General features: G+C 40.6%; 1 protein-coding gene across 3 annotated transcripts in view; it reads left to right on the top strand.

Annotated features, from left to right (window-relative positions):
- The window catches only part of SORCS1 (sortilin related VPS10 domain containing receptor 1), a 477,606-nt gene that overhangs the window by 151,508 nt on the left and 302,035 nt on the right, over positions 1–24,063 (top strand). For all 3 annotated transcript variants that reach the window (XM_058543953.1, XM_058543955.1, XM_058543954.1), the window contains exon 2: positions 20,938–21,005. In XM_058543953.1, coding sequence (XP_058399936.1) covers positions 20,938–21,005 — 68 coding nt within the window. The remainder of the gene's footprint in view (positions 1–20,937; positions 21,006–24,063) is intronic.

The following is a 24,063-nucleotide window of genomic DNA, read 5'->3' as shown; positions in this document are numbered from 1 at the left end:
GGTGTCAGGAACTCAGGAACCCTCAGTGAATGTTTGGTGTTTATAACAGTTTTTGAGCCTTTCATGGGAGATCCATGAGAGTTTCAAACCCTAATGGACACAGAAAATCAAGTAGCAAGGAGCGCATTTACAGGGAAGGAGGTGACAGGAAGAACAAACAAAACAAGTAGTCTGTTAAATGCCTCCTCCAGTACTGTGATGAGGAGCCGTGTCCTACCTGTCTTCTCTTTGGATAACTGGTTATTTTTCTGAGTACTGCCATTTTTTTATATGCCTCAGTCTAAAGTTGGTGACAGGGAAAGAATTCTCTAAGATGAAAAATCAATTATTCTTTTGAATCCTCTGAGATTATAAACACCCAGGAGAAGTGATGAAGTCGTCTGTGTCTATCCTCTGTCTGTTTTGAAAGCACATTGGTTGTACGAGAAAGATCATCTCTATAACCAAAGTTCTTTACACGGAGTTAAATAAATGAGCTTTAGAAGGTTGACCCGTAATTTTGTTTATAGCCATTGTTGATTAGAAGTGATGTAGTATCCATAGGTGTCATCGTATACTCAGAAAAGTTTATAACCTCCCAAAAAAGCCAAGTGTAACAAGTTCAGCACTCATGACCTTACTAGAATTCAGATTTAATTATTCTCCCAAATAAAGCATTTGGACAGACTCCTGACAGTGCACAATAATAGCAAATACATTCTTGCAAACAGGGTGAAACTCCTTTAACTTCCAGTATTCCATGCATTTTGGCAACATTTGCCTCCCATTTGATTTATTTATTTTTGGGGGGGGAGGAAGGATGAGTGTTAAGCCTCTTGTATACTGATAACATAAACCCATTTTCTGGATCACTGGATTCCTGGAAAATGGACTTTATGGAATCTTTCCTATCTGAACGATAGTCTTTTGATTGGTTCAAATCCCTCGAAACTTGTTAAGGAATCACTTACAATGTACCACCCTGCTTTGTTTCTTTTCCTCGTAAACAAATGAAACCTTCAGTTCAAAGTTCAAGGAATCACACTTAAATGAAATAAATTAAAGCTCTTAGGGGAATGAGTGTTGAAGGAGAAGAATGAAGAATTAGTGACATATTAGGAGTTGTAATTCTCTACCTCGAGTTATTGACAGCACGTGACATTATAACCTTACAAATTGCAATCTATAAACAGCTTAGAAAATATGACCTTTGCATTACAATTGGTCTCACAAAGCCTTCAGCTTATTACAGACAGCTGCCACCAGCACATTTTCTTGTAGGCTGCATAAAAGAGGGAATGCGTATAAGCGGAGAACTGTATGCTATTTAGACAGAGCTCAGCAAGGCCACTCAAAGGCAGAAGTGATGGATAGTGAGTGGCAGCAAACTTCTCAGCCAGGATGAAAGTATTAGAAGTTTGCTTGGCATTGATTTACAGTCACCAAAGAGAAAGAACTAATTAGCCGAAGTTGGTTGACTTAGCACTTTTTCTCCTCCACTCTTGAAACAGACAGGGACTTAGAATTCATAAACAGGACAAAATAGCCCCAGGGTATTTGTGCCAGTCTTTCTACCTGCAGTCGTTCTCCGGGGTAGAAGTCACCAAACTTTGATTTGAGATGTGGCTTGGTTTTTACTCTCTGTCGCAAATGGTAGAATAAGCGTCTAGAATTCCTTCATGTGGCTTTGGCAAAAAAGTATGTCACAGACACACAATTATTCTATGTTTGTTCCAGTATGCTGCATTTGGGTATGACCTGTAGAAATGGTTCAACATATTGGCCCATCATCATATCTCACTCATTTTTTTTACTTTCTCTTCTTGGTTCAGGGCATACCTTTGTTAGGTTTTTCAAACATCCCCATTACATTTGTGATGGAATATACTCCGAGTATTGGAAATAGCACTGAGTCATGAGAAATGAGTTCTGTTACTGGTTCTGCCACCAACTGATGTGGACTTGGGCGATTCATGTAACTTCTCTGGGCTTCAGTTTTCCATAATGATAATAATCACAATATTTTAATGTTTGCGGGACTACTATGTGCCAGTGTTTTATGTATAATATTTCAGTTAATCCTCAGGATAATTCTATGAGGTAGGAGCTGACATTATTCCATACATCCATGATGAGGAAACTGAAGTTAAGTTACCTCCCAAAAGAAGGGGCAGAGCCAGGACACCAGCCTGGCAGCCTGACTCCAAAGCCTGAACATTGAAATCAGGGCTCACAAACTCAAATGCCTGTTAGGGCCACTCCAGGGATGCCGGTGAGTGATGGCGTGGAGTTTGCTTGAGCGAATGGAGAGCCCATATCCTGTAAACAGGAGCTACTGCTGCATCCTTCTGGCTGATTTTGCTGTGTGGGAATGAAAGCCAAGTATTGCCAGATCTTCTATTTTTTTTTTTTTTTTCCCAAGAGAAGTGAGAATTCCAGCTCAATATTTCAACTTCTGATTTTTAAATGCTGGCAACTGATCCACTTTGTTTTTAAAACATGTTGAGGGCCAATATTGTGTATGACAAACAAAACATGATTTGGGGCCACTGTTTTTTGACAGTCATCTGTTTAATGATCTATGATTTAAGCAACCTGCTATGTTATAAAATGACAAGTTTGGACTAAATAATCTCTAAGTCACGCCTAGCACCAGAATTCTCTCGAATTCTTTGATTATCTCAAGTTTCTGGTTTCCTTATACGCATCTTTTCAAATTGCTTTCTTCCAAACTTTTTGGGAGAATTTTTCCCAGGTGGCTGACAAAGAAGACCCTGCCCCATTAACAACACCTCTGTTTCCTGCCTAGTCCTCTTTTCTCAAAACCTTCTTAAAAAGTTGTCTTCGCGTCTTCCTTGTTTTTCACTATAGTATCCAATTACCCCTTCTCATTTTCCCTATAATCTCTCTTCCTTTTATTCTTTTCTTTCCATTTCTACTCCTACCACCCTGGTACAGCCTCCAACATTTTATGTCAGTATATTTAAATAGACTCTTAAATGTCTTCTTAACTTTCAGTCACTTATTACTCTAATCCAGGTCTTGGCATACTAGAGCCTGAGGGCCAAATTTGGCCCGTCACCTGCTTTTGTAAACGAAGATTTTTTTGGAACACAGCCACACCCATTTGTAGACATATCGTCTATGGCTGCTTTCATGATACAACTGCTGGAATTGAGTAGATGTGACAAATATTTTGTGGTCCACAAGCCTAATGTATTTACTTTCTTGTCCTTTAAGAAAAGTTTGATAATACCTGCTAATCCATTCCTTACGTAGTTGTCAGATTAAACTTTGTATCTGCGGGATTGTGTGTATCACCTCTGTGTTCAAAATCTTTAATTGCTCTCTGTACTTCACCATATACACACACAGAACGAAGACTACTAGTGATTTCTCAGCCTGGCATTGGAGACCATCCAGAAATGACTCTTGTCTGTCTTTACAGTCATATTTTCTTATCATCACTGTGATCTCTGATCAGGCTGGTTTAACTGATGAACCACAAACATACCATGCTCGCCCTGACTTTAAACTTCTAAGAATATGCTGCCACCATTATGCAGTATAATTTGCAGCTCATTATTCTTTGAACTGTGGTATTCAGTGGGCATTTATGATCTAATAAAGCTAATTATTATTTAGAACCTACTATGTATCAAGGATGGTAGTAGGCTTTTGCACATATAAATAATTTCATTTGTCCCATATTGACTTATATTTTTAAACATGCATGTCTGTACATTGTGTAATTATTCATTGACCGTATCCTGGGGGTTCTTTTTTGTCAGGCTTTCTCCTAGCACAAGAAATTATATTTAAAAAAATTCAACAACTAGAAAAAAATTCACAATCTAGTGATAGAGACAGGTAAACAACTAGTAAGAATGATGTGCTTAGGCCATAGTAGAAACAGAAAATACTGATGAAGCACAGATGAAGCAACAAACTGCCCAGAGCGGTTGGGTTGGCTTCATGGAGGAGGTGACATTTGAGCTGGGTATAGGAAATCTAGAAAGCCCCAGAGGCTTGAAAATTCATGATTGTTCAAAGAATAACAAGGAAGTCAAGATTGCAGGATTGCAAGAAGTAGCAACAGATAAAACTTTGTAGATATGTGCTATATAGAATGGACCTTGGATGCCCTTTGAAGAATAGGGAGTTAATGTGGTCAAGGTGAGGAAACCCTGAGTGTTTCTGAACAAGAGAGTGACAATCAGATTCTACCTAGATTGTGAATTCCTGGGTGGCAAAAATAACATTTTACATGTCTCTTCGTTTCCCACAGGGTCTCCCAGCTCTGCCTTGAACATAGTGAACATTCAATAGAAAGTTGTTCATTGATTAATTTCTTCCTGAGAATGAAGCATTTCTGACTGGCTGGTAGCCAGCAACATTTTGAGTTCTCTCTGAGCTTGATAAAATGCTGACACCAAGATGGTTTAAAAAAAAAAAGCAGCAAATATCGTTAAGGTGATGAGAAGCATCAAATTCATGACATTTCTCCGTGCCTGTCACCTTCACTCTAGTAGCCAGCAGTGTTGTTTTCAGCTTTTAGCAAATTTTTGGCAAAGTTGAAGCTCTCTAAAAGAGGCTGAAAGTTTATTCTTTTTTAAACCACTTAAAGTAGTGTTGGGAAATACTGGCTTTCTAAACTCCTTGAGGATGACATGCTAGTAATGATTATTATTTAAGCCAGAGGGAAATGAGATAATTCAGAAACCTTTGATGCAGTTGATAGAATGGAAGGGTTTTGCTCTTCCTCCAGATGTGTAAACACCAAGCCCTCAGTCTTCTGTGCTGTAAGTGACAGGAATTATCAGCCTACAAGTTGCCAGGAGTAATGGAGGGCTACGGGCATCACAGCTTTGAGTGTCAGACCTCGGGTTATGTTTGTGGCATTGGCTTTTAATAAAGAAGAAAAGACATTTCAAAATGTGTAATCTGAGATAGTTTAGCCCTGTGGGAACTGTTTTGTTTCTTCCCCCAACAAAAACTAGGATTCTGGTTTCATTCTGAGAACTTGACAAAGCTGGGACAATGAAGTACTTCCACCTCCGATTTGACTGTAAGGAGAGTACCAGGGTCATTCTGTTTTCTGAGCTAGCCAGTTTCCCTTGCTGTGGTTCCAGTGCAGATAGATTTGGTAATCAGCAAAGCTGTAAAAAGGAGCATCAACAGCCTTGCCTTGCAGACTGAAACTGGTTTCGGCTTTTGGTCTCTAGGGCCAACTTATCTAGGAGGCACAGTGTCTAGGCTCCACGAAGGTCATCCTGCATCCCTGCTGATTCCCCTTTAAGCCTCTTGTCCTGCCTCCCTTCTCTCATTTCCTTCTCCACCCTCACTGAGTTGTACCACGTCAACATACATGCTCTCCACCCAGACATCATCGCATGGGCTTCACACTTGCATTCCTCTGCTCCCACCCAGACTTCTGTAGTGAAAGTTCTTTTCCTTTGTTCTAGGCCCTTGGCTAAACCAAAGTCTGGATACAATGACACCACCTCTATGAAATCTTTCCAGATTCCCATCCTCCTACTAGGCAAATCCTTACAGCATTTTGTATGCACTGCTATCATAATACTTACCACATTACATAAAGTGGTCTGAAGCCCCCAAAGGTAGTGATAAAGTCAAGGGCACAGAGCTCATTGTTTTATTTCAATGGCATATCCCTGACACTTAGGCTCTGTGCTTGACCCACAGTCATTGCAAAAATAAAATAAATAAGAATAGGCTATGATGTATAGTAAGTTAGTCTGTGCCAGTCATAATATCAGCTACATTAGCACAAGTAGGTGCTCATTTAAACCTTGTGACCAAAAAGAAGGGTCTCATTCCTGAATCTCATTCAAACCTAGCCTCCTCCATATCCAAACAAAATCCAGTTACACAAGGACATCACCTTTATCTTTATTGTGCCTGCCTCCCTGCCAGGCACTGCCATTCAATAATTCCGCCAAGTGATGTCTTTCCTTGGGACAGAGTACTAAACAGTGATTTATTGCTTGAATACACATTGCTTTCATGGAAGTGATTTGTTTAAAACAACAGTAAAGTGCTAAATAAATTATTCATTCCATGCTAATTCTTCACTTTTATGTGCTGTAGTAAGCGTCAGAATAAGCTGCCTGTGGGGCATTTTATTTTTTGCCACATTAATCTTGGCCAGTTTAAAGAAAAAAAGAAGAGGAGGAAATCTAAAGAAGAGGTTCAATTTTCAAAAAAATAGATTTCATTTTTCCTACAGCCTCCTGCCACAGCTAGGCAGAGTTCTGGCAGATGCTTCCCCATCCCTCAGTCACTCTGAATCACTTACTGAAGCCGCTAACTGGGCCCAGCGACCCCCTCACACCCCTCTTCAACGTTGTGAACACCTTGGCTCGTTTTCTCTGCAGGGATTTTCAATGGCCAATCACTGTCACAAGGCCAGGAATGAGATTCTTTCCTGGGAGATTTGCATTTCCTAGGGCAAACAGGGTGTTGGGTTTCTAAATTTCGCTGGTGTCTTGATTTAGGATTAAAGGATTATAAATTGAGAGAAGCAGCAGTGACATTCTTACCATTTTTGCAACTGATTTCCCACGTGGAATAGAGATATCATTTGTTTCTAGCCTTTCTTATCCTTCTTTACTGGAAGCCTCCTTTCCTTTGAGTTAGGGACATTTAAATGATGTTCAATTTATGAAGTTCTTCATTAGCAGAGGAGCAGATGGATGATCGTGGAGATTTTTGGGAAGTTCCTCTCCTCTTTTCTGAATATGGCACTTCGATGCTTTATACTTCCTGGTGGGCAAGGAGACATGTGGCTCTCTGGCCTGTGGAATGCACAGAGTCTCAGCGAGTGAGATGCAATGATGAACCCTCAGCCCAGGATGATAGAAGAGCTAACTCAGCCCATCCTTCAAGGCCCCAGCTCCAGATTAGAAGCCAAGAAGATCTAGGCTTAAATATGTGCAACCCGAGCCCCAGCCAATCCCATCTTCTATGTGAGAATAATGGAAAACCACCTCCCCAGGATTATGAAGTGCATTAGATTCCCTACTGTCTGTAAAACATCTGACTTGTTGTAAGATTTGAAAAGGGCCCCATTTACATCTAGCTCGGGATTGCTCCTTTCTCTTTATTCCCACAGTACTCAGTTTCTAAAGCATTCGATTCTAACCTGTCAGCTCCATGAGTCTCTCTCTCCAACTATCATGTGTAATGAGAGTAGGTATCTGTTTCTTCTTTTTGCATCTTCAGTAGCACTTAGAACAAGTGTACACTGTGGTCTGTGGCTAGAAAAGCAGTTGGGTAGATAGACAGACAGTCAGATAGAGAGAGAGAGGGATAGGACAGATAGATAGACAGACAGGTTGAAAGCAAGTATAATCTTTGAAACTCTTGAATGCTGTTGTCTTTCCCTCTCCACGGAGGCTGTGTAGCTTGGTGTTTAAGCATCTGAGCTCCAGTCTCAGTTATTTGGGTTTAAATCCAGCTTTCCTAGTTATGTGCTAGCTGATGTTCGGCAAATTTCTTAAACTCTCTAGTCTGCCATCTGGAAATGGCCAAAAAAAAGAAAAGTATTGGCTTTGTAGAATAGTTAAGAATGTGTATAGATTATATTATTTAAAATGCTTAGCAGAGTAACAAAAATAAACAAAAGCACTCAGTAAAGTAAACTGGTGATAATAGTCCAGTTAGAAAAGGGAATTCTAATTTTATCAATCCTATTTAATAGGAAAAAGAAAAAAGTTAAATGAATTGACTAAGGTCATACAAGGAATTAAAATTGGCTCTGTAAGCAGAATCCAGCCTTCTAAACTTCTAACTTTAGGCCTCCACTTTGCCGCTCATACAGACTTTATTTGGCTTTGACCCCATTGTACATAGGGAGCAGTTTTGAGGATCTCGTAGGAAATAGGTGAAAGACCTGGAATTCAGCCTTTGATTTCAAATCTGCCCCCTGATGTACTTGCACTTATCCAAGGCTGTCCATTCCTAGACAGAAGAAACCCACGGAATGGAAAGTAGATCTCGGCAGCATCCTGACCAACTTTCAGATATCTCACAGATCTCTGCATGAAAGCTAACACTTTTGAATGAAAGGACAGAAAAATCGGTAAACCTTTGGATTGGATCACAGACATGTTTTACAACAACTCAGCCCTCCCAAAAGAGATACACAGCTTTGAATTATCTGTAGTATTTAATCCTTTAATCAGTCTAAACTTTCAAGAGGAAATCCAAAGTGTTTGGAATATCCTTCCTAAAACTGGAATTTGATGAAATGGCAATGCTCTTGTGTTGCAATCACTCAGGACTTTGCGATCTCACTCTACTTTAGAGGCTTGCTACAATAAATGCTCATATGACTGGAACATGTTGTTTATGCCTGGAAAAGTCCATCACCAATATAACTACAGTCAGTTTGTCAGACCATCAACAAATATTAAAGTTCTTTAGGTCAGCAGGAGAACATTATGTCTAAATTCACATGGACTGGGCCGGCCCTGTGGCTTAGTGGTTAAGTGCGCACGCTCCGCTGCTGGCGGCACGGGTTCGGATCCCGGGTGCGCATTGACACACCGCTTCTCTGGCCATGCTGAGGCCGCGTCCCACATACAGCAACTAGAAGGATGTGCAGCTATGACATACAACTATCTATTGGGGCTTTGGGGGAAAAATAAATAAATAAAATTATAAATTCACATGGACTTGTGAGAGTAAATGAGACATTGGTATGACATTGATTTGAATGTGAGTTCAGGAGCCATATCATACTTGGCCTTGTAGGTCATATTGTGAAATTTAAACTTGATTTTAAGATCAATGGGAGGCCACAGATAAGTTTTAAAGAGTGGGAAAATATGACAAGATTGCAATTTAAAAAGATATAGTGGTAGCAGTTAGCGTGTGACTTGAGGGAAGCAGGATGAGATGCTGGTAGAGTTGTCAGAGGCATGGCAATAGACCAGACCAGATGGAGATGAGCCTAGATGGAAGAAGTATATAGGACTTAGTGACCGATTAGGTTTGGGAAGGAAAGAGGTGGATGGAGTCAAGGAAGACTCCGAGCTCTAGCTTGAGCAATGGCAACAGCATTTACTAAGCCTGGCAACACTGAAGATAGATTGAGGTATTCAGCATTGAATGGTAATACAATGGGAAGAGACCTTACAAACATGTAGTATAATCATGGAGGAAACTAAAGTCCAAAGAGGTACATTGGCTTCCTCAGTGTCACAGTGTCTTAGCAGCCGAGCTCTGGCTCAAGGCCATATCTCCTGATTCGTAGCCCAGGCCTGCTGAAATGGATAGGTCCATTGAAAAGGTTTAATGATCAAGTAATGTGGAATCCCACGTAAAGGTGAATTTATAGTGAAGTTGATGAAGCGTAAGATTCAGAGCCTTGAGCCTGTGAAGGCACGGGTTCCTGTGAGGGCTGGTTGTTTTGGGGGGTTTCAGATTGTTTCAAGTGCAGAGGGAAAGCCAGGTTGCAATCAGAAAACATTTTTATTTTTTCAATTCTGCCAAACTGCCTGAAGGTATTGCAGAAGAAAAGTATGTGAATCTTTAACGCACTGGGTAATTTGTTTTGATCTAATTTCCCATTCTAATAAGTTTTCAAGATTAAATCTCATTTCATTCGTAATCTTATATTATTTTTCTTCGAGTGGCCCCCAAATTGTATGACTTTCATCCTCACGAAACCTGGATCTATGCCTGATCCTACTGGTTGCAGTCCTCAGTCTACCTCTTCCAACTCTCCCATCTCAGAACTGGCCTAATCCAGGCCTTCCTTCTGTACATAGGGACTCCTGCCTCATGTCCCAAATCACATATGATAAGTTAAGATCATTCTTTACTCTCAGAAGCTCCTTATTCATAGAACTGATTCTTCTAAAAGTATAACCTACACCATTTGTCAAATGAGGTGGCTGGGATTAGATGATCTTTCCAGTCCCTTCCAATTTTGTCTTGTTTCTTTTAAAAGAGTGGCAAAATGCTAATTTTTTTTATAACCACCCACCAGCCGTCTAGATGCCATTGTAGAGGAGTAGAGCTAGAATCATATAGAAGCATTTTGGTTCTGTGACTAAATGACAAGGAATATATAAGAATCACTTCACCTCTACAGGACTTTTTTCTCCAACAGAAACCCTTATTAACTATTGATACATTTTACTTGGGGTTTCAAGATGTTATTTAAATTTCACTTTCAAGCCAGCCTTTTTAAGCTTTGAATTTCCTTTTAGGCAAATCGGGTCCCATCATACCCTAGCACTCAGACAAACCAAACAAAAGATCTGCTAACGGAGAGGTCAGTTGTTATTGTTTATTTGCTTATTTTTTATGAGAATAAAATCTTTCTCTTACTCCCTGGTCTGCCTCAAGACTTTCCCATAGTTAAGGAAAATATTTGAACTTAGCTTATTGACTGTCTCTGGTGTTTTATTCTTGTTGCTTTTGTTCATTGTACTGTATGGTAAATGAGAAGAGTAAATGAAAAATTAAAAGCTTGCCTTCTTTTTATTTTTTATTCCAGTGTCTTATTTATTGAGGCTTATGTTCTGACACTTGGATCACTGTAATATGCATATCTTTATTTATTAGCTTCCTGGAAGTATGTTGTGTTAACCTTGAAGAATGATATTTAAAAAAATTAAGTTCACTTGTTCAGACCCATGAATAACAGCATAAACATCAAGATGGAGAAGTGGAAAGGGAAAGACTTGCTTCATTTCTTTGTATTGAAGCTTAAAATAAGGAAACATATGAACAGAAGGGCCCCTCATCATTAACACACAGTTTGCTGCTTAATGGTGTGTTCACTTTGTGTGTGGGTTCTCACATAGGAAGAGTCTTAATATTTAGATAGTGTCTATATTTCACAGTGATAGTGATTTGAGAGCTTGGAGATCTGTCTTTCTCAGATCAGTACAACAGGGAAGTTGACAGGAAATTTCTCCATTCCTCAAATCCCGCCTCTCTCTCTCTCCTACCAAACTCAGGTTGTATCCTTCTTGCTTAAGCATGTGGCAGGTCTCCTCTCTTTGTTTTCTAGATTTCCAGAGAGAAAATAATGCAAGAAATATATCCTTATTGTTTTACAGCTCTGCATTAACAATTCTCTGCATTGTCTGTGTTTCTGTAACCAAGGACCAAGAACCTAATTTGAATAGGGATTGACTGGAAGGAGGATGGTTTGCATATAATCTCCATTCCCTTCTAGCACTGTGGAGGGGAATGAGGACAACTTGGTATACAGGTTGTTTCTTTAACTGTGAAACAGTGGACTTGCGTAGGATATTCTGCATGATTTCCTTGAGCTGTAGCTCTCCAGACAACCAATTGAGCGTTGAGTCACCTGCTCCTCTGCCCCTCCTCCCTAGCCCAGCTGCTTTCATGTCTTGAAACTGGCTTTGGCTCTCCAGGCCTGTTTAATTTTTCCATTTTACTATCCCTATATAGAGAGGCCTTGTCTTGAATATGCATTTTCCTCATATTTTGTACAATCATTTTATCTTGGTGCTCTTTTGGGATTACATTGGTGCAGATATCTGTCTCTTTTCTAGAAAAATTTATTTAATTTAGCATCTCCCTACTTTCCCTGGTTTAATGCAGAGGATTAAAATAGAGTGTAATTTAGGGCACAGTAATTTAACTAGAGGAAGAAGAATATGAAATGATCACCATTATCCACTAGAAATGGATACATGTTTTGGGAATTATCTTCTTTTTTATTATTCAAAAAAAAAAGGAAGAAGGAGGAGGAGGGAGAGGAGAAGAAGAAAGAAAGAAGGAAGGGAGGGAGGGAGAGAAGGAAGAAAGAAGGGCGAGAGGAAGGAAGGAAGGAAGGAGGGGAGAAAGATAGGACTGAAGTGTCATCAGTCTGTTTGGTATGGCATTGTGACATTAATAGATTTTGAAGAGAGTATTTTTTTTTTTTTTTTTTAGTTGATAGCCTCTGTCACCTTGGGGAATAGAACAACCAGTTGAAGATCAAAGGTTGTATTTTCAAGATTTGCATCAAAAAGCAACTTAGGGCTAGTGGATTTGATGAGCTTGGATTTGTTTGCTAAATATAATGACCAGCCTCTAGGACTACAGTATACTACTGGCCTTTTATTACAAGCATTTCTTTGCTTGTTACTAACAGGAAAGAACTCAACTTTCAGCATACCAAGGAGGGAGTGGTGAAGAAATATGAGTTGCCTTGAGTGAGAAGTATAGTTTTTCTCATGTGGAGGCTCCTGGGACAGTGCTTCATGGCTTGTCTGCAGGCCTTGGCCTTGCATCTTAGCTGCAAATGACCTCTATGGGGAAATAGGCTCAGAGGGAGGACATAGAAAATTTTACTACAAACTTTTCCACTGTTCACAAGGGCTCTTCCATATGCTACAATTTGCTCTGTGTCTAGCGTTGATTCGGTTTTCTGTATGCCCATGTTTCTGTGGAATGCTGAGGATATTACATAAATAAACATTACTCTTAGTTATGTGTGGGCCCTTACAAAACATGAAGGTCATTTGGTGATTAAGGACTTTCCAGAGACAAAGATCTACTAACTGCTTTCTGGCTGGCCCCACACCCCAGATTCATCCCACTTTTTCTACTGGCTTTTCATTTCTCCATTGTGTTTGTATCTGCTAGATTACCTCTGTCTGATGACTTCAAGTGCACAGGTGTGGTTGTGTGTGTGCGTGCAGATCATGCCAACCTTTCAGCCCCCCTCTGGGGCGCTTAATCCAGTTTAGTAATTATTGATTTCTCTTCTCTTTTATGACTCAAACAGAGCACAATTACACATTCCTTTAAATCATCTGAAAATGATGATACTATAAACCACTCTGTTGAAATAGGCAGTTAGATGTGTGCACATTCATTGTCAGGAACCCCTGATCTGGGGACAGCCAAGTTCTGTAGTGAGTTAAATGGAAGGATCAGCTCCTAAAAAAAGATTCCACCAGGGTTCAAAAATTTAAAAAAATAAATTAAAAATGACAAAATTGCCATTGACCTGAGGTCAGCAAAAAGTTAAACTTCAAGTTTGTCTATAATAAGGAAAAATATTCCAGGAATGTCTGGAAGAAGGCAGAATGAGAGAGAAGGAGTTTGTGACCAGTACCACGCCTGATAGATAATAGGTCTTGAACACTTTTGAACTGAACACAAAGTGAGGATCTGTCAGTGGTTCTGCCTTGCCTCTAGTAACAATCATCGTCATATTAGGCAGCATACCATGGGGACAGTTTAGCACAGTGATTTAGAGTCTGTCCATAATGTGAGTTAAACTTGGCTGCCACTTACTAGCTGAATAATTTAAGTTACTTAGCCCCTGTGTGCCTCAATTTCCTCATCAGAAAAAAAAAATCAGATAATTACTTGAAATGCCTTTAATAATAATATTTGCCTGGCACACAGAGTAGGCATCCAATAAATTCTAGATGTTATTAATAATAGCAACTGTTTACATTTGCATAGGACTTGAACATTTACACAGAGTTTTTCCACTTCCTGTTGTGTTTGCTTCCCACAATTCTACAAAATGAAGGAGAGAGATAACATTATCTCCTTTGTTTTTTTTTAATAAGAGAAGTCCCTTCAGTATTTAAGTGACTTATTCAAGGTCACACAGTGGCAGACACTACTAGTGGTGACATAGCAGCACTCCTCACGTTTTCTTTGCTAACAAAGCCCACCTCTTACCATAGAAAATGCCCAGGCAAAATACCAGCTCCTCACTTCCCCAGTGATATTTTTATTGCAGCCACAGTGTGAGAATGTACCTGAATCCTGGTCATTGAGACTACAGATATTTTGCTGGGAACGCTTTTGAGAAAGAGTTTTCTTTCTAATTTAAAAACAAAACAAACTCAAAATATACATAGACAGAGGCCCTTCTTTTCTTTACTGGATATTTCTGTGTCTGCACGTGATACAAAGAAATGTTATGGCCTCCTTGCAAACATAAGGGAAAATAGCACCAAGTGTTAACATTGTCACAGAGGAACTATGTATATCACTTGGGTCCTTGATGACATTGTTAGGCTAAATTAGTCCTAGAACTTCATAAACTCTGGACCTCCTCTTGTATGAGATAATACGTCCCTTACTGTTTGAGTCACTTTTAGTGTTCTATTTCTTGCTGCTAAAGATATTCTAACAGGTATGGTGGCTAAACCAAGACTGAAAATCTGGTCTTCTTCTGATTCCAAAGCTTGTATTCTTTTCAGCAGAGCACATTGTCATCCTAATATTAAGGCCCTCCACTGTAAAGCCAAAGATATCTTCCTATTCTGATATTCTGTGCATCCCTACCCTTGATCTAAACTTTAGCTGCACCTGAGGACTTGCTCTCTTCTCTCTGTGAGTTTTCATGCTCCCTTCTCTTAAAGTACCATCTCTATAGCCTCGTTGCCATCAAAATCGCACACCCTCTGGGATTTGTCTTGAATGCGCTCCTTTTGTAAGAACCTGTTCCCGATTGTACTTTTCTTTCTTGTTCTCTAAAAGATACACACACTTTTCTCCTGCTGCTTACCTTTTTCTTCCTTATTTTGTAACATCTGTGTACAACTTTGCCCCTCTACTTGACTATGAGCTTCCAGGGATTGGTACGAAGCCGCATTCTCCCTTTGTGTCATCAGAGCACATATTTTTTATTCTTGTCTCTTAAGAAGGCTTAATAAATGTTTATAGAATTAAATGTGTATAATTTTAGAGCCAGAAGTTCTTTCTTCTGACAAAGCTCTCATTTTCTTGGAATTATAGAATGTTCTGATTCTTGGATTCATGAACCCCCCTAGGATTCAGGAGATCAGTGATATCATTAAAGTAATATTCATTGTTTTATGCTCATAGCTTTTATTAGATTAGATTCTTAAAGAATTCATGGCTCCTAAAAAGAATGAGAACCTCTGTTTAAGTTGGAAGGTGGAATAAATGCTTACTGAGACAAAGATGTAATCTGGAACATGCATATTTTTAGGAAAATCACTGTTGCGAGTTTGCTTCTTTTCCCTAAAACTGAAGTACAAAGAAAACAAAACAAATTTCTGGCTATTGAACACCCTTCTTATATTTTATCCAACTCTTCAATCCTTGTGAAAGATTGTTCCGAATCTCTTCAGGCCCCTTAGAATTCTCTGACACCATGCTGACTTCCACCCACATCTGTAAAAACGTTGGACTGAATGGTCTCTGGCAAGCTGCTGCAGTAAGCAGAGAAGTGGCCATTTGAGATTGAGTGATGAAGAAACACCAGGGCCTCCTGGAAGCTGGTGGGGGAAGGATGGAGGTAGCCAGCTTCAGCCCTTTCCCCAACCTGCTGGGATCTTCAAACCAGATTGTGGCCCACCCCAGGGAACAGAATTATGAATGTTAACATGGTTGAACTCGGTGGAGTCTCCTCATGTGTTACAATGACAAAAACACCTACCCAAGCCAGCCTTGAATCATTAATGACTGAGAGGAACACAAAAGAAAATGTCCTGTTTTATAGACTTTGACTCCTTTCACCCTCTTCTCTTTTCAGGATTTGGAACTATAGACCATTAGGAGTGAGAGACTTTAGGATCTTATAGCCCAAACTGCACTAAGAGGCCCAAGCCACATATAGCCCAAACTGCACTAAGAGGCCCAAGCCATACTTTCGTTTCCCCTGAGATTAGATTCCCTCCCACAATTGGACACAGAGAAAGAATGCAAATCATTAACAATTGAAAAAAGAGGAGACGTGTCCTACTTTTCCGAGATTTCCCTGAGATGGAGGTGAGATAAGGTGAAGGGCAGTGGTCAGGTCAAGTGTCCTGGTGGAACTCGGATTTCCCTAAATGTCCATTGGTTCTCCTAGAGCTTCCCTAAGTTCATAGTTTAAGAAGCATAGTAAGCTTGCTGGGCAAACTCCTCCTTCAAGAAAGATTCTCATTACCCCTTTGCTTCCCACCAGAGTGCTACTCCTAAGCAAAGGAATTAGGAGAGATCATTCATGGGGGAATATGTGCATTCCTTAGGGGGTGAGGGGAATGGGAAATACATTGACCCCCCCCAACTCTCCGTTCCCCCTTCCTCTGGGGTGTATTCTTTAAGTTATCAAAGGAAAGGGTCAAAACACTATGTTTTTTCCTTAAGAAAATAAATGGACAATTCCTATGTTGTTACTTTGGGAAGTTGGAATAAATTTCAGTTCTCTGTAGTCTAGTATGTAATTAATACAGATATTTTCAAAAGTATACTGTGTAGAATCAAGTTACCAGGAAGATGTTTTAGGGGTTCCTTAACTGTTTGGGGTTTTGTTTCTAAATTATATTTTTGTATTAATTAAAAAAAAAAACCATGCTGTCACATTCAAAGGTGTCCCATGTCTAAATACTTGGCATAATGGAAACTGCCCATGTATTAACTTAGCCTGCTGCTGTGTTAATTCATTCTAACGCATACCTGGAACAAGGCTTGCCCTGCCGTTTTGATACAACAGGACATTTTTGACTGGCTTTTGTTGTTTTACTATAACACAATCATCTATAAACTAGTGTCTTTATTCACCTCTGTGAATGCTTTTGTTTTGCAACTGAGTGCAGAAAGAAGTTGGTGTTAGAAGAGGGAAGGAGCAGGTTGGCATTTTCCTCCCCCAGGATCCTTTGTGATGGTTTCTTTTATTTACCCCAAATTTATTAAGGAATAATTGACAAATCTAACTGTATATATTTAAAGTGTCAACGTGGTGACTTGCTATACATATATGTTGTGGAATGATTACCAAGATCAGGATAATTAATAAATCCATCCCCTCACATAGTTAACGCTTTGTGTTTCATTTTTGCTTTTTTTTTTTTTTTGGTTGAGAATGCTCAAGGTCTACTCTCAGTAACTTTCAAGTATACAATATCACATTATTAACTATAGTCACCATGCTGTACATTAGATCCTCAGAACTTATTCTTTGGATGACTGAAAGTTTACGCCCTTTGATCTACATTTCCCAATTTCCCCTTCCCCTAGCCCGTACCAACCACCGTTCTATTCTTTGTTGCTATGAAATTGTTTTTCTGTTTGTTTAAGCTTCCACATATAACTGATACCATACAGAGTTTTCTGTCTCTGTCTGGCTTATTTTGCTTAGCACAGTGCCCTCCAGGTTCATTCATGTTGTTGCACATGGCATGATTTCCTTCTTTTTTATAGCCAGTTAATTAATATTCCATTGTATATTAAATGTAATGCCATCTTTTCTTTATGTGATGGTTTCTTAACCCCTATGTGCAGAGGTGAGGGATGAGAGGCTGGAGTTGGTGGCATCATTCAGTAGGAGCTTTGGAAGACCTTGGGAATAGGGATAATAGTTTGGTGAGCCAGGTGGTGAAAATGTGACTCAGCGCTGTGGAGGAAGCCCACGATCACCCCCTCAAAGACCCGCACTCATCCTGGCCCTGTTTCTGGCACCCTCACACCCCCTGAGGAATGGACGATTTGAGAACAGCAGCTTGGTGGGTGGGCTTCAGCCTGCTCTTTTTAAGTATGGACAAAGTGAAGTTCCCCCCAGAAGCTTTGTTAGCAATGGATATGGCAGGAAGGAGCCACGGCAAAAGAACAAGACAGATGGTGTGTGGTGACAGCAGCTCCTAGATTGGTTGAGGGGTACTTAGACATGTCACTGTGGAAAGCCCCAGAAAAAACTGGGCACTCAGGTCCTGCACATGTAGGTAGCCGTTGTCAAGCCATCAATATTTAGATTGTAGCTATTTAAAAAAAGTATCCTAAGATTTAAAGAGGAATCTAAAAAAGCTATTACCATATGGTCACCACTTATTGTTTTGAATCAGGGGTATTTTGGTACTATGTAAAAGAAATGAGATGCTGATGGATATTCCATTTTGTGTGAGTGTGTGTTCAAAACAGCCTTGCTTTCATTGATTGGGTTTATAATTAAATGCTATACACTTGGGCTCATAGAATTAAATCTGTACCTGAAAATTGTTTGCTGAATAAATAAAAATAAATTACCATTTATATATTATTTAAATATGTCTAACATTACACTTAATTAAAAAGTTCGATTTTTTTTTTAATTTAAAAAATACGCAAAAATAGTATTGCCTTTTTCCCTTTTTCTCATCTTATAATGGTGGTTTTGGCTGTGGCCCCTTTAACAGGTGCTAATTCTGTTAAATAGTATTGCTGATTAACCAAAACAAAAAAACAAAGAAACAACAACCAACAGATCTAATACAATGACGCATCGCTCTCCAGGAGTGAGGTGCTACATAACGCACATGGACAGCGAAGGGAAAAAAGGGAGGAAGAGAGATTTCACATAATCGATTGAAAACATAACTAAAGGTTAGCAGTTCTCCCTTCTACTTGTTCTTGTTCTGAAAACAGAAAGATTAGATTGATTCCAGCAGATATGCTTTGAAATGCCATTAAGGATGCCTCTTCTGGTGCAGTATTGATAAACTGTGGAGTATATCACTGGCATTTTAGTTTTACTAGGCCAGCAAGAAGAGTCAGGGAGTGGATTTTTACCTCCCTGCCCCCCTGCCTGTGAATTGCTTAAACAATTTCTGTGTGTGTGCGCGTGAGGGACTCCACACCATTACATACTGGGTTAAAAAGTTCCTTCTTTGGGGCTCTTCTGAATTCCCTCTTCAGATGGATGGGAGGCGCAGCCTGTGACCAGTTGAAGTTCATTATTTAGTTTACTGCCGTGTTGTATCAAGAGAGCAACTACCTAGAAATGCTTTATGCCCACACCCCCATTTTCTTGGTAGGGGATTTATAGGCCTGTTCGGCAAAATCGTACCGAGGTGGAGCAGCAACATTGCTCTGTGTCTTCAAACAAACAGCTACCCTGCTGCTGCTGATCAGCGTTCCTGGGATGGTGGTGATTGAAATTTAGCACTTAGAGCGACTTAATTGGCACACAGATCTGTTAAGCATATGCCCCCACCACAGGCATGCCATCTGATGTGCCCATAGGGTGCCCAGCACCTCACACATGCTCACATTTTGCTAAAGAAGCAAGTTTTGAATAGGTCCTTGAAGGAAGCCGGTGCTGTGGTTTAGGAGAGGGATGGCCTCAGAGCACAGGTCCTCAGATCTCTCTACCTTTGTCTTTGGGTTACCATAATTCTTTATTCCCTTGAACTTGGAGCAAATCTAAGGTCATAGAATTCCAGTTTGCTTGCTGTGAAAGAAGTGTTCAGAATCTGCTCATTGATGCTTGTGGCTTCAGTAACTCAAGACTTGTGCTAGCACAGTGGAACTTGGAAGGATTCAGCACTCCTCAGAAGCTCCCTGCTTTGGGAATTCAAGGTTAGAATGTTCTGTGCTCAGAGTGGCTAGAACTGATCCCTTGGCCTTCAGAGAAATATCCAGGAAATCCATGTCAACATTTTTCTACTGAGTCGGAAACAGCAGGACTGGGCCAAATGTTCTAGGTTATGAGTATCAGGAGAGAAATATGAACCTCAACAGCAAGCTGCGAAGACCCGTTAGATTCTTTTTCCTTATGTAATAAGAATAAGGAAGGGGGTGAGAACATCAGTGGTTAGGAACACACTGCTCTGCTGTATCTTCCCAAGTGTCCTGGTGCTTGCCTACTTCAGGTAACCAGGTAAGCCCTGGTCATCGCTGCAGACGCCAAAAGAAGCAGCCTTTTCAAGCTGCCGTGATGAGCATGGATTTCAGTGAGACTGAGAAGGGGTAGATCAGCTGTCTGTCAACTTACGTCCTCTTCCTGTCCTGACTGGATCACCGACTCCCAGGCCTCATTTGTATTTATGTCCTCTGGCATTGGCAAAATCCTGGGTTCCTAATAAATGCTTATTTGGTTGAATTCTGAAAGAATGAACTAAATAGTTTGGGCTCCAAGAGAGGTTGAAAATAACGATAGGTTAAAATCAGAGGAGGATTTGCTGTGAAGCTAATGAAGCTTAAGTTTCAGTGTCCCTCAATTGCACAGGTACCTTCCCAGGACCTGATCCTAAGTTTGAATTCATACTTCTATTTATTTATTTTTTGCTGAGGAAGATTCTCCCTGGCACAGATTCTCCCATCTGTGCCAATCCTCCTCTATTTTGTATGTGGGTCACTGCTACAACATAGCTGACAGTGGTGTAGGTCCGTGCCTGGGATTTGAACACAAGAACCCGGGCCACCGAAGCAGAGCATGCCGAACTTAACCACTATGCCACGGGGCCAGCCCCTGAATTCATACTTTTATATTGTGTTCCTTATAGAGTGTTCTCCAAATTCTGTAAGCGTCACGACCCCATAAAACGTAGATTTTCTCCTGTTAAAATGCTGTTGCTTAGCCCTTGTGGTTTCCATCCAATGGGTTTCACAGAAATTGAGAGATCAGAACGTATAAAGACAAACCTACAGAGGAGAAGAAAGGGAAGGAACTAACATTTAAGAACCCCAGGGAAATTGAAGGGTAATTTGCATTTATTATGTAATTTAACTCCTCACAGCAACCTTTTCTGGGAGAAAGCAATACTGACCACCCCCCTTAATAGATGGGGATATTAAGGTTCAGAGAAGCTAAGTAACCTGCCCAGTGTGGTACAGCCATGAGAGCTGGGACCTACATCCTTGACTTTCCTCTCTTTCTACTTTCTGCTCATTGGCTACTTTGCAGGGTGCATGTTTGACAGCTCTGAGCCTTTCCTGATAGTGTTAAGCCCACCAGAGTTGGAAATGCCTGGATGGGCAGGTAACTCCTGCTGCAGTGTGAGTGTGTGGTGGGGAGTGGAGGGAGGGAGAAAGTTGGGAAGGGGATCAGGCTTGAGTGGTTTAATGGAAGGCGGTGGCAAACCTTTCCCCAGTCAGTGTAAGAGAAGGCTGTAACAATTCATTCAATTATGTTAAGCGCCCATTAAAGGAATCCTAAGCCCTCCCTTGGGCCATTTCAGTTCTATGAGACTGTAATTGTTTGAGACTAACCATGATTTCTTCTTTTGCCTTCAGGTGATTCTCATTTTGACAAAGCTCTATGACTATAACCTGGGGAGCATCACTGAGAGCTCGCTTTGGAGGTACGTGGATAAATTGAGCTAGTAATTACTGTGTTATTTAAACATGATGCCCACAATTGCTCTCCCTCATGCCCTTTTTCCAGGTGGGAAGATTTGTAGTTATGTGTACTGCTTCCTTCTTCTGTTTGCTCTCTGTCTTAGCCATGGTTTGGAGTTTATCTGCAGGCGTGTCAGATCCTTACCTTCTTTATAGACCCCTTCTTTTCGTCACAGTCAGATCTTTTTGCTAAACTGTTCTTTAGGTTGTCTTTATGCATTTTGGTTCCCACAGTTCTCACTGATCTGTGAGCTTATTGCAGCCGAAGTGAAAGAATGGAGGTAACTTTGCAGAGGGGATCAACGCAACTTCTAGGTCTGCAGAACCCAGGCATGCTACCAGTGCAACATTCTTTCACGGCTTCCTTTCCGTGGTCCTGCAGGTGTGCACACACACTTATATGCACACCTTTATCTCTGGGATTCGTGCTGTATTGCCTCACACATATAGAATGTGCAATAAATACTATTTCAAATGAATGATACAGATCTTTTAGGTACAGACTAATTCATTGGATACCACCAGAAAAGCAAGTCCTCAGAAACCCAGGCAGCTTTCTCGCCTCCTTTTTTTCTTGGAGACTATATGATTATGTTCTGTTTTTGTTTCTAAATCTCTGCTTTATTTATCTCACTGCTGATTGCCTCTTCGCCAGCCTCTGTCATGTGCCCACACCCGAACCAATCTCTGAAGCCCAGGAGAGCACTGCCTCTGGTTGGTCAGGCCTGGGTCACATTATAATCCCTGAGTCTGGGAAAGGATGGAGACAATCTCTGAGATAATATTCAGTGATCACTGGCTTGGCGGCAAGCCCAGAGTCTGTTCTGATTGGTCAGTGCCCTTGTCATAACGATGACTAACTGTTAAGTATCACTTCTGATCAGCCACCCCCAACACACACGCGTGCGTGCATGCGAGGACTAAGTGGTTATCCTAATAACAGAAAAACAGGGTGTGGTCTTTGTGTAGACAAAGGCTGTGGGTGTCCACCACACAAGATCAGTGGAGGATTCCATCACCTGTCGGGTCACTTGACTGGGAGATACTGGCGGTCAGTCTCAGTGCTGAGGTCTAGGGAGAAAGACTCCACTGTGTTAGGTGTCCAGCCCTGGTACAGTCAACAGTGACTGGGGAGGGAAACTTGATTTACACCATAGTGATTTGGTTGCAGGGCCTATCCTTATAGGGCAATACAGTTGTCATACAAGAGAAGGATCATGGTTTGGTTAGACACCACAAAGGAATCTACCATACCCCACAAAGGGATTGTTCATTAAATTTTATTTTTACTTAATATCTATTTCTATTAGGCTTGACACTATGTATAAGAAGCCCCAAATAAGTTGTTCTGAGCTTTAGGAAAACTCTCATAGACTAAAGACAAGAATAGATCCTGTTATTTTCTTTGTTGTCAGGCTTTTAGATTATTGAACTCCTCCTCCAGCTAGGAGGTCAATTATGTAGAGTTTCTGCCCCAAGGAAATTACGTAACTGAAATAAAGTGTGGAAAGTTTGGTAGGAGCCTCAGAAAACGCAGTTCTTTAATGCAGTAAGGGCCTGACACCTGCTGTATTGTTTAAATTCAGTACCTTTTCATCAGAATCTCCATGACTCTGAGTAAGCTTATGCTTCCTTGATAGATTTCTCTAATGTATGTACATATATGAAAGTAAAAGCCAGCTTTTATTCTGCAGTGCATCTGCCATATAAAGTGTAGTCGGCATATTAGAAAATTAAGAGATATGCAGTTCTGTCTCAGTGGGACAGAGGCTTTTAGCAGCCATACTGTCAGCCTGAGCGGGGGGAAAGGCATGCTGGAGAGACATGAGGAGCAGCTTGTCCTAGACTACTGAAGCTCGTGTTCAACGTGCTTCTATCCCTCTGCTGGAGCATTGTTACTGATGCCCCAGTGTAGAGACAATGTTCTTTTCTGATCTTAAGGGAGGGGGTTAGCGAAATAAAAATGAGATCACCTTCCGATAGTATCAGGCCTCCCTTCAGAGGGAATAACCTCCATGGGCTTAAGCTTGGCAAAGTGTGGCAAGAATGACATGCTGACTTTTCAGTCTTAGAATTAATTTCACTAGAGAAATATGTACATATGCACACATACACGCACACATAGATAAAAATACATACACACATACATACATATATATACACATACATATAGACATATACTCACATATATTCACTTTTCTAGTATACCCACAACAGTCATTTTTGTCATACATGTCATATGTTCTACAGGTCATATGTGGCAAATGACTGCCATGTCTGTTTTATACTATTAGAACTACTTATTTTAATACTTTGGTAGAAGAGCACATGCCTTAGTGAAAATATAATTTAGAGAAGAAAAGAGACAAGGAGAAGGAAAAAGATTTAGACTACTTCACAAGTGGTTTGGTAGGGCTTGCGTTTTTGAGCGGCTCATGATGCCCATACGTGGTCTTTAGGGAACCTCTTTGGGGGTATTAATATAGAGGAGGAATGGGGCAGGCCTGGATGAGCCAAGGACGGGGATCAGGAAGAGAGGTCCTCATGGTTCTGAGTCATCTAGTTCAGCCCTACCTGAAGATACTAGACTGCCAAGTGTGGACTCATTTTCTCCCACATCAGCTCTTACCTTCTTCTCAGAAAACCAGCCTATGCCAAAAACTGGGGGTTTACCGGAGGCACAGAGTAGGTTTTAGGTATTCTCATGGCATCCACAGCACAGAGCACTGGACTTAACACATAGATGTTGCTCGATAAGTATCTGTTTTTGAACAGACCAGAGAATACTACAATTTTATCTCTACTGCATGGTCAACAATATATAATTTTCTTTCGCATTCATTTGTTCAAGAAAGATGTATTGATTAACTCCTTTAGGCCTTAGATTGTTGTGGTCAAAGGAAAGGCGGGTAAGTGAGTACATAGATCAACAGCACATAAGCTCTGGCCTTCAGGTGTTCATTGTCGAGAGGGGGCAAAGATCTGTGGACAGTTCAAGTCAGAGAGAAATGTACTTACATG

This window comes from Diceros bicornis, chromosome 6 (assembly GCF_020826845.1).
Source record: "Diceros bicornis minor isolate mBicDic1 chromosome 6, mDicBic1.mat.cur, whole genome shotgun sequence".
Classification (NCBI taxonomy): Eukaryota; Metazoa; Chordata; class Mammalia; order Perissodactyla; family Rhinocerotidae; genus Diceros; species Diceros bicornis.
Note: the sequence above shows the minus strand (reverse complement) of the source record. Positions and strands in the feature narration are given on the sequence as shown.